This window comes from Gracilinanus agilis, chromosome 2 (genome assembly GCF_016433145.1).
Source record: "Gracilinanus agilis isolate LMUSP501 chromosome 2, AgileGrace, whole genome shotgun sequence".
NCBI classification, from domain to species: domain Eukaryota; kingdom Metazoa; phylum Chordata; class Mammalia; order Didelphimorphia; family Didelphidae; genus Gracilinanus; species Gracilinanus agilis.
Genome location: NC_058131.1, coordinates 312,865,815 through 312,877,499, shown reverse-complemented (window position 1 = coordinate 312,877,499; position 11,685 = coordinate 312,865,815). Strand labels below are relative to the sequence as shown.

Here is an 11,685-nt window from a genome sequence, read left to right as displayed (position 1 = left end):
CACTGCCTACTTCATTTTCCTCAACTGTAAAATGGGGGAAACAATAATACCTGCCTTCCAAGGTTGTTGAGAGGATCAAATGAGATAATATTTGTGAAGTGTCTAGCACATATATAAATGATAGCTATTGTTATTTTTGGTTTGAATGTAAGCTCCTCAAGGGCAGGGACTATCTTTCTACTTGTATTTTATATTGTTGTTGTTCCATCACTTCAGTAGTGTCAAACTCTATGACTCCATTTGAGATTTTCTTAGCAAAGGTTTTGGAGTTCCTTGCCATTACCTTCTCCAGTTCATTTTACAGATGAAGAAACAAAGGCAAATAATGATAAATGATTTGCCTAGAGCAGTAATTCTCAAAGTGGGCTCTACCGCCCCCTGGTGGGTGCTGCAGCGATCCAGGGGAGCAGTGATGGCCACAGGTGTATTTATCTTTCCTATTAATTGCTATTAAATTTTTAAAAATTAATTTCCAGGGGGCTAAGTAATATTTTTTCTGGAAAGGGGGTGGTAGGCCAAAAAAGTTTGGGAACCACTGGCCTAGAGTCACAAAGTTAGTAAGTTTCTAGGACCAGATTTGAACTCAGAGAGTTGAGTCTTCCTGACTTCAGGACCAGTATTCTATCCATTGTGCCACCTAGAAGCTCCTATATTTCTATTATGAATAGACTGGTCCCTGTAAAATGTAATCTTCTTAAGTGCAAGAATCATTTTTTTCAATATCTTACCCAAGAATGGACATTTTAAAATACAGTCATAGAACTAAAATGTTGGAGGCTGGGAGACAATCAATATGGTCTGAAAGGCTACTCAGCCAAATGCCCCTCTCTTGAATCCAAGTGACACATTATAATCAGCCATGGCCAAACCCTCACCATAGTCAGGAACTAGTCAGTCAATCAGTCAATAATCATTTATTAAATGCTTACTATATGCCAAACACTGTGCAAAAAGCTGAGGATACAAAAAGTGGAAGACGATCCTTACCCTCAAGAAGTTCACAGTAAAATAATGGAAATAAGAAGTTAAAAAATACATGTAAGTAATCTCTATTCAGGCTAAAGAGGAAATAATTAACAAAGGGAAAGCACTAGTATTAACAGGGACTAAGAAAGACTTCCTGTAGAAAGTGGAATTTTAGTTGGGGCTTAAAGAAAGCTAAGAAAGGCAATGGACAGAGATGAGAAGGGAAAGCATTACAGGTGTCTAGGAAAGCCAGAGAAAATGCTTGGAGATGAGAGATGGAGTATGTTGTTTAGGGAACAGCAAAGAGGTCACTGGATGGAAGAGTATGTAGTAAGGAATAAGGCATAAGAAAACTGGAAAGGTAGAAGAAATGCAGATTATGAAAGACTTTGAACACCAGAGGATTTTGTGTTGGATCCTGGGGCCAGTAGGGAGCCACTGGAGTAGGAGAGGCATGACATGTTCAAACAAACAATTTAGGAAAATCACTTTGGTGGCTGCGTGTACAATGAATGGAGTGAGGAAAATAAGGCAGAACCACCAGCAGGCTACTACCATAGTCAGAGTGTGAGGTGATAAAGGCCTACTGTCACACGTGGCTCATGCTCTATGCATCCCTATGATTTTCTTAGAGTAAAGAACTGACAAGGTTAGTGATGAAAAAAAAAAACCTCAATAGGCAAGAAATGAGATGGGTTGGATCTTGGGGGCAAAGGACCATATACTCCTAATCCAGAAAACCAAGGGATGGGATCACAAAAGGATCAGGCTCCTAACTTCATTGACCTGTCAAAGACAATTAAGATTTCTTATTACTATAATTGATGCTTATAGTGTTTTAAAAGATATATTTTATTGTTTGAGCCTCACAACACTATAAGTTTACTAACTATTAATTACTAACTCCATTTTATTTTTTTGTTTCTTCTAATGCATTTAACTTTTTTATTTTTTTATTTTTATTTTGAATATTTTCCCATAGTTACATTTTTCACGTTCTTTCCCTCTCCCCCAAACCCTCCTAACCCCCCTTAGCTGCTGCATAATTCCACTGGGTTTTACATGTATCATTGATTAAGACCTAATTCCATATTATTGATAGTTGGACTAGAGTTATCATTTAGTGTCTACATCCCCAATAATATCCCCATCATCCCGTTACTAACTCCATTTTAAAAGCGAGGAAATCAAGGCTAAGAGAGGTAAAGGGATTTGACTATGGTCATACAACTTGTAAGTTATAGAGATTGGATTTGAAGATAAATCTTCCTAACTCCAAGACCAGCTCTGTATCTCATAATTTCCTCAAAGTTGTTGGGGTTTGTTTCCACTATTACACTGTATTTCTAAATAGGGAAGAAAAATCTAGAACCCCTCAAAAGAGTTCTGTGTTTGTTTCAGAGAATTAAGGAGATGGAGAAAGTTGGAAACTATCCCAGAAGGAAAGGAACCCAGGCGAAAGAAACTGTGGGTTCATCAAAGAAGGGAAAAAATGAGATAATCTCTGGGATCCAAAGACAATGAAAGAAGGGGCTGGGCTGACTTGAAGGGTTCTCTAAGATCCAGAAGTGAAAGCATTCATTTACTAGTGAAGACCACTAAGAATTCTCCAATGCCCTGAGGAATTGCCAAACTAGGTTTGCAAGAGTCTGGAACTTCAGAGAAATGATGAAGATGGATGGGGATGGGGGAGGGGCAAAATAAACCAAATAAATCCAGAGAATATAGGAAAATGGTGACAAGTAGTACAGAAAAAGAAATGTGTATGAATTTATGACTCTATCTTTGTGCATGTCTTTCTATCTGCAGTGATGACTACATGTTGCCTATTAGAGACTGTGTATGGTCCCTGATTATTGACTTTTGAATTAGATGTGATAGCAGCATCCAAGCCCTACAGCTGAGATATCCCCAGTTTTTTAATTCCCTTATGATGTCCCATTTCTGGCTGAGGGAAAAGACACATCCACACTTGAAATGCAGGGAGTTTATTAAAGAGACTAAGTCAGCTGCCAACTCTGCACTGAAGTGAGGGGAAACGAGCACAGGTGAGGAGAAGCACTATTGATTCAGTCTTCACCAGCCAGTGGCAAAAGTGTGAAGAGTCAGGATAAAGCCAGGCATTCAATCACTTGACATGTTGTGTGGTCTTCATCTACATACCTTACTGTCATTTATTTTCTTCTGTAAAGAGAAAACCAACAGTGTATGAAGTATTGAGGAACAATACAAACATTACTACAGAGCAAAGCTGCAAGAAAATTGTTAAAGAAAAACAATGTGGTATTGGAAGAACAATGTCAACCTTAATCTGTGCTCTATTTGGACTTCTAAAGTATTCCCCAACCTGACTCCCACATACCTTTCTAGAATTTTTCTGAAGTAATTTCTCAGGAACTCTACATTCTTGCCAAGTAGTCATATTAGTTGTTCCTAAAACTTAGCATGTTATCCCCCATCCCAGGGCCAAGTCACAAGCTATCATCCCCTCACTCCTCCTTGCCCCCACCTCAGAATTCCTAATTTTCTTCAAGCCCTGGCTCAGCTGTCACCCTTGAAACAAGGCCTTTTCAGATCCACACTTACCCCATCCTCAAGTATTAATGATCGTTCCACTTCAAAATTACTTGGTGTCTACTAGCAGCTATGTGACACAGTGGATAGAGGCCTGGAGTCAGGAAAACTTTTCTTCCTGAGTTCTAATTTGATCTCAGATACTTACTAGCTGTGCATGACCCTGGGCAACTCACCTCTCTTTGTCCCTTAGTTTCCATTATAAATAAACTAAAGAAGGAAAAGGAAAACCACTCTAGTATCTTTGCCTAGAAAACCTCAAATTGGTGAAGGATAGTCAAACACAACTGAAATGACCAAACAACAAACTATTTATCTGTATATATAAAATCAGAAAACCATAGATTCAGAGGTACAAAAGAACTAGTACAAACTCTTCATTTTACAGGACAGGAAACTGAAGTCCATAGACCCTAAGTGACTTGTCCAACGTCACATATGTAGTAAGTAACGGAGTCAAGAATCAAACTCAGGACCTCTAACTATTTCTAATCCATTACAACATTCAGCTACACTGAAGATCAACTCTCCATCCCCGTCCCACTCCAAGTAGAATGTGAGCTCCTTGAAGGCAGGGACTATTTCTTTTCTTTATAATCTGAGAGCCTAGGTCAATGCCCCTTCCTTAGTGGTAACTTAACACACATTTTTTAATTGAATGGAATCTTTTAATCTTCCCTCTCCTTCACACATACATTTGATCAAATAGCATTTCTATTTCCTCAATATTTTTCCCATCCTTACATTCCTCCCCACTCCTAATACAACTGAGTCCAGATCAGGACCTCATCTCTCCTCATCCAAACCACTGTAATTGCCTTCCAACAAGTCCTATGCCAAGGCTACCCCCTTTCCAATTCATCTTCCATATAAATATTTACCTATTTTTCTCATGCATGTTTCCTTTACTCAAAAATCTTCAATTGTTCCTAATTACCTACCAAATAATGTTAAGCTCCTGATCCTGGCATTTTAGGCCTTCCATAATGTCTGTAACCTAACTGTTCAGTCTTAAACTTTTCCTTGTCTTATATTCCATGTTCCAATAAAACTGAAATATTCTCTGTCCCCCTTGTCTTGCCTCAACCTAATTCAAATGAAATGATACATATTCTGCCAACCTTAAAATGCTATGTAAATAAAAACTAATATCATTATCATCATCATCTCTGTACCTTCATATACTCTTGAAATAACCACTTCAAACTCTGTCCATTTCTTTAAATCCCAATTCAGGCCCTAAGAGAGACAGTCTCTCAACCTTCTTGACAAGTGAAAGTAATCTTTTCCATCTCAAATTTCCTATAGCACTTGATTTAGACCTCTCCTTAGCCCCATCATTGTCTGCTTATATTACTTTTACTTGGGCACATAATGCTTCCTTCTCTGAAATAAGAATGTAGGCTCCCTGAGGGCAGATAGCGTCTAGTTATTTTATAGTAGACATCTAGTAAATGTTTGTTGAATTAAATTAAATGGCACTTCTGGGTATAAAAAGTGAACAAAATCCATTGAACCTGGAGGAGGGGCGGCAGAACTGAACCACAAGACAGTGGATGACACTCTCCACTTAAAAAAAAATACATTAGACTCCCATTGAGCCAGAGTGTGAGCTATGGATGAATTCAGAAAGAATTCTAAGCTTTGCATGGATATATACATGCAAAAATGTTCTCATGCACACAGAGACACACAGATGTACAAACAGAGAATGAGATTACCACCAAATGGAAAGCAGCATCCTTCTCTTCTTCTGTCAGCTTCATATCCACACAGGTTTTCAGCTTTTCGGCATTTTCTATGATTTTCTGGTTATTTGTATGTTTTTTTACTAACTTAATATACGCTTCTTTCGATCCTCTAGTAAACAGAAAGACATCATCTGCCACAGGAGAGCATATTTTACCACCTGGAAAGGATAACAAACTACCAATTAGTCTACTGAGGGTCTCAACACATTTCACCAATCATTAGGATTACCCTCAAGTCAAATGTACTATCAGAGTCACATCTTCTACACACACACACACACACACACACACACACACACACACGTCTATCAACTCCACCTGCCAAGTGCTTCTCTGCCTTGGGAGCAGGTGCTAGTGGGAACTTTGTTCCCATGAGCACCTACCCACTGAGGACTGCGACAACATGGCAATGCCACCGAACAGCATGAAGACTGCGACTAACTTCATGGTGCAGGTATGAATACCTTCCATCCTGTCCAGGACCATATATACCTGCACAGCCCCTGAGGGGTGGTGCAATATGGGCCTCTGGCACTTCAGACCATCTCCCTCCCCTTTTTGAAGATCCAATTTCAGGATCTTCTTGAGGCTATTGACACTGGGAAAACAATGAGTAGGCACATGACAAGGCAAACAGAGGAATCATTCAGTACACACCATTGGCTGGGTTCCCTGAGGGCTAGCTAATTTTTCCTATTCTTATGAGGAGGAATACACTATGAAAGAAAATAACTGAGCATTCAGAGGTGGGGGCTTTAGCTTAATGGCTTTTCACTGGAAGGATCCCCACCCTAGATCCACCACATACCTATTAAAGGATAGTTCCCTCTACTTCACTTGAGCATCACCACCCCCATCTCTACAATGAAGGCAGCCAAGGAAGGGGATTGGTGCTGTGTATTTTCCTGATTGTCTGGTGGGAAATATGAATATAAGACACAAGCTAAGTTGGCCAGGGGCAGGGGTCCTCTGTGCCCAAAAATGAAGAAAGTAAGCCTTCAGAAGAGTGAGAAAAGCAACTGGGAAAGAGAAATAAAATGGAATATAGAAAGTGAGATCACAAACACTAAGAAAAAACAGAAATACCCCCCTAATCTGAAGCTAAGCTCCACTAAAAATGAGGGAGGGAATGAGTTAAAGAAAGATATAATGATAGTGAAAGTACCATGTGAGGATTAGGTATTGGAACTAGAGATATTCAACCTCTAGAAGAGAAAACCTAGAGGCATTGAAATCACTGTCTTTATGGATTTAAAGGACTGTCATATGAAAGAGAAATTAGACTTGATTTCGTTGGCCAGAAAGAGCAGAACTAAAAACAAAAGTCAGGAGTTACAGAAAATGAGGTATATACTACTTATGAGGGGAAAATTCTTCGTAACAATTAGAACAGTCCAAAAAAAAAATGGAAAGGGCTGATGCCGAAAGTAGTTAATTCTAAACACCAAAGATCTATAAGTAAATGTTGGGTGATTCCTATTCAGGAGTGTTATAGAAGAATTTTTCTGCAGGTATCAATTGTAATAAAGTACCTTTGTGAAATCTGAACTTTTTGTCATCCCCTTCTATAAAATGTCTCCCCTTGAATGTTATCCATCTCCAAAGAAAGAATTGTTGGAATTGTCTTTCACATCAGTGTATTTATGATTTTATTTCAGGGGGTTGGCTATATACCAGTGTGCTCTTATAACAATGACCACTATGAATTTGTATTTTTCATGATATTAAAAATAAAAATTTTAATAAAATTTTTAATGTTTTCTCTTCTTAAATTCCCTGTGTCTGGCAATGTTGCCACTCTCCTCCTTGTGACTCAGATTCAAAACCTTGATAATCTTTGACTCCTCACTCCATCTTGAACCAAAATTGTCAATTGAGATCTCATAATTCACCCAAAAAAATAAAATTTGACCTTCCAGTATATGGATTCATGGTCTATGACAGAGGTGAGACCTTAAAGTGTAGCTCGTATTAATTACCTATGCCCCAACTGGTAGAGTTCACTGACTGTCTGTTTGAAGCCTTTGGACTCCAAGAAAGAACCTAGGCCCCAACTAGAATACTGGGTAGGAGTCAGAGTACATTTTGAAAAACAGGCAGAACACAAAGTTATTAAACTATTTTTACCCAGTGATCCTGTTACTAGGGCTATACCCACAAAGAGTTGAAAGAAAGAGAAAAAGGATCAATGTACAAAAATATTTATAGCAGCTTTTTGTGGGAGTAAAGAATTAGAAACCTGCCCATCACTTGGGGAATGAAGGGATAAGTTATGTTATATGAATGTGATGGAATGATATTGTGCTATAAGAAACACTGAAAGGGTGGGTTTCAGAAAAAACTTGGGGAAACATTAATACAAAATGAAGTAAATAGATCAGAAGAACAATCTATACAGTAATAGCAAAATCATAAAGATAATTAATTGTGAAAGACTTGAGAACTCTGATGATTGAAATGATTAACTCAGTTCCAGAAACTCATGATGAAACATCTTACTCACCTCCAAATGGAGAGAAGATGGATTCAGAATACAAATGAAGCACATTTTTTATACATGGCTAATTTGGTAACTTGTTTAGCTTTACTATATATGTTTATAATGAATTTTGTTTTTCTTTTTTCTCCAAGGGGATGGAAGAAGTGAGGTCAGAATTCTGATCAGAAAATAAAATAAAATATATTTTTTTAAAGAAAGAAGTTGCTGAGAAATTTTATGAATAAAAATAGCTATATTCAAAGAGAAATCAGGGTTGTAGCCCAGGTACAATTCAGCCTGGAAAAGAAAAGATTGAGAGACCAACTGAGTGTCTACTTCCTTGTGGAATCATATCCTTAAGGAAAGCTCAGGCTGGAAAGACTAGTTTCTTTTGAATCCTGGGAGACTGACACAGAATCACGCAGAACTGGGTAGCATATGCCCAAGAATTTCTTTCCAATTCCCACTCTCACAGAAGAGCTGGGTCTCCAGACCAAGACTATTATATCCCCCCAGGACTATAAGTGTTGTCTTAAAGGATTGGAGAGCTGAGGGAGGTTCCATTAATACTATAGAATTCTTGAGTTTCTACCAATGTCCTCCTCATCCCAACTATGATTATCAGTTGCTATCAATTAATCAGCCAATCTTAATTACCTTTTAGAAAAATATATTTATTAATATGGTATAGTAATAACAGTAAATATAAAAACTTCCACAAGTAACTTTGTAACACACCTATCCATACAGAGTCCAGGGGAAAATGGACTAAAGTTTAAAGAGCACTTATAAGAAAAGGATAACTCAGGAGCTCCTGAACGTCCTTTTTCTACAGTCCTCAAGGTATTTCTTTCAGGCATGGCATAACTTTTCTGCATGGGCTCCTTGTAGACCCTTGAATCCACCTGTATTTGGCACATGCAGTTTGCTCCCAGTTTCCAGTGCAGACGAAGCCACCAATCACTGGTGATATCAAGGATATGGGAAATCCAAAATCCTCCTGGCTCTTTGGCATTCACAAAGTCCACTGTGGATATGGATATGGGAGAGGCGACTAAACCCAAAGCTAAGATGTTCTCTTTACCCATCCCAAGAGAATCTTTCTCAGGAACTTAGCTGAAAGCTTCCACCCTAAGCTTAAGAATGCTCAGATATCCTGATGTTAAGTAGTTTCATACTCTAGATGTATATTTCCATCTTGTCTTCTAAAATAAAATTCACCACTGCTCTAGCAATGGAATATTAGGTCTGTTTCTCCCTGTTCCTATCAGCTCTTAATTTGATCACTTTAGCTTGCCTGATTTTTAGTTAACATGTATTACTAGGACTCATACACAAATTTGATAGACATCCCATCTCCAATTTCATCTAAATCATTCCTTAAGACTTCCAGGGTAGAACCAAGATATAACGGAATAATGAGAGCAGCACCTCCATGTCACCACAAGAATCCTCTCCAACCAAGATTAAAATATCACCACAAAACAAATACAGGAGTGAAAGAACCAACAAGGAAACAGAGTGAAACAACTTTCAAGAAAAGAAAAACCCAAAAGATTGGCAGACAACATCTGTGGCACTGGGGTGAGAGGAGAACAGATCCAGCAAGAGACTGTAACAAGGAGTGAAAAGCAAGCCAAGACCAAGCCATGGAGCTCCAGGACGGGGCAATTAAGAGCATGGAATATGATATTCATGAAGGCAAATCATTCCTTTAAATGGTAATCAACACAGGGCCAAATACATATTTACTAAATAATAGGATAGTCTAATGGAATTGGTGAAGCACTTTGGGACCTGTATAAAACCATCAAGCTAGTTAGAATCAAGATATCTGAGCACTGACAAGTTTAAGGTAGAAACTTCCAACTAAGCCTCTAAGAAAAAGTCTCTTGGGATGGGTGAAGAAAGCACTTTAGCTTTGACTTTAGTCTCCTCCTCTCTCATATCCAGGTCCACAGAAGACTTAATGAATGCCAAAGAGTCTGGAGGATTTTGGACTTCCCATACTCTCATTGATATTCTAACATTGCCTATATCCAATAACTCCAAGTATTACATTTTATAAAGTTTATTAATAATCACTTGAAATAGAAGAAATAAAAAGAACAAAAGTAAAACCTGAGTAAAAAACACCTGAGTAAAATTCTCCTGCCTCTCACCTCACCCCATCTCCACAGCCACATTTCTGGGAGAAGAGAAAGAGATGGGGGAGCTACACAAAACTTATATCTTCCCTATGTTAGTATGTAAAATAGAAACATAAATGAGATACGGAGAGAGAGAGAGTCCCTGGGGAGCAAAATTCTATCCACAGAATCCCCCCTGTGATTCCATTGGGAAACAAGCATGTAGAAATCTCCCAAGAGTCCTTTTCTCCATTTCCATTAGCTGCATTACAGACACTTCTTCACTATTTGGAGTGAAATAGAATTTTAGAAGGGACTTGAAGAAAGCCAGAGAAGCCAAAAGGCCAGAATGGGAAAGAGGCAGAGGAAATAATTCCCAAAGTTGAGAGAGAGTATGTCTTATTCATGAAAGAGCAAGAAGGCAATGTCCTTGGTTCAATTAGGAGATCTGATAATTAGGAGAAGAACCTGGAGAGAGAAAATTTAAAGAAAAGAGAATGGCAAGGAGGAGAGAGTGATCCACTATGTGAAAAGCTACAGAGAAGGCATAGAGTATTAGGACTGAGAAAAAGATGATTGGATTTCACAACTCTGGGATCATTAGTAACTGGAGTTGCCACAGAATAGGTTCAGTAACTGGTTTTTAAAGGGTTAAGAAGAGAGTGAGAAGAGAAAGTAGAGGCACCTATAGTAGATGGCCTTTAATCACAAAAGACAGAAGAGAACTGTATAACAGGAATTAAAGGATCAAGTGAGGATATTTTTTAGGATGAAGGAGACAATTTGTTTGCAGGCGGTAGGGAATGTAGACATAGAAAGATTGAAAATACGTGACTTTAAGGGACAGTTACGAGGTGCAATAAATAGAGCGTTTTTCCTGGATTCAGGAATACCTAAGTTCAAATCTGGCTTTCAATACATCTTAGCTGTGTGACTCTGGGTAAGTCACTTATCCCCAGTTGCCTAGTCCTTACTGCTCTCTGTCCTGGAAGAGACACTAGTATCAATTCTAATACAGAAGGGTTAAAAAAAGAAAAGTAACTCTGAATTCTATGGGGGGGTGGGGGGGTGGAAAGTAACATATTTAATTAATTAGTTGTTTGGCATTGTGTTTGATTATTACACTAATTTGAGTTGCTAATTCTTTCAAAGTTGTTTATCTTAGCCATATTATTGTTGCTGTATAAATTGTTCTCTCAGTTCCATTCATTTCACTCCTCATCTATTCATAGGAGTCCTTTGAAACTTCTCTGAATTAATTTCCTTCATCATTTCTTATAATACAATGGAATCCCATCATGTATCATAACTTGTTCAGCCATTTTGCAATTAATGGGCACTCCTACAAATTCCCATTCTTTGCTATCTAAAAAAAGGCTATAAGCAATTTTGCATATCTTTTTTTCTATTTTTTTTTTTGCTTAGGACTAATTTCTCCTTTAATCTACCCTGCCACTACTTCTTCCTTCTCTCTTCTCCCCTTTTGCTCCTATTTCTGTGTTTAAATACATTTTGTATCCAGCTGTGTGTGTGTGTGTGTGTGTGTGAGAGAGAGAGAGTTCTATCCTTTGATGATTTCAGATGAGAATGAGTTCAGGATCAGCCCCTCTCATCACCTCATCCTCCTTGTTTGAATAGACATCTACTTGCACATCCTGATTATGTGAGATAAGTTTCCCTAATATTCCTTTATCTTACACCTTTTACCATTCTCTTAAGATCATCAAAACAGAATGACTCCCAAGACTTTTATCTAATTACTGTTGTTTCATGTCTTTCTCTTTGT

General features: G+C 38.2%; 1 protein-coding gene across 1 annotated transcript; it reads right to left on the bottom strand.

Moving 5' to 3' along the window:
* Positions 1 to 3,004: 3,004 nt before the first annotated feature.
* On the bottom strand, positions 3,005 to 5,753 carry LOC123235347 (major allergen I polypeptide chain 1-like). The gene is made up of 3 exons (XM_044661461.1): positions 5,675 to 5,753; positions 5,262 to 5,449; positions 3,005 to 3,150 (listed from the first exon to the last, which is right to left on the bottom strand). The coding sequence occupies exons 1-3, from the start codon at positions 5,736 to 5,738 to the stop codon at positions 3,118 to 3,120; spliced, it is 285 nt and encodes a 94-aa protein (XP_044517396.1). The 5' UTR covers positions 5,739 to 5,753; the 3' UTR covers positions 3,005 to 3,117.
* Between the last annotated feature and the right edge of the window lie 5,932 nt (positions 5,754 to 11,685).

Bases quoted from the DNA above. Each gene is read 5' to 3' on its own strand.
- LOC123235347 (XM_044661461.1), bottom strand. From the start codon at position 5,738: ATGAAGTTAGTCGCAGTCTTCATGCTGTTCGGTGGCATTGCCATGTTG. The intron at 5,450-5,674 runs GTAGGTGCTCAT...TATCCTTTCCAG, and splicing joins GTTGTCGCAGTCCTCAGTGG to GTGGTAAAATATGCTCTCCT. The intron at 3,151-5,261 runs GTAATCTCATTC...TTCTCTTTACAG, and splicing joins ATGCTGCTTTCCATTTGGTG to AAGAAAATAAATGACAGTAA.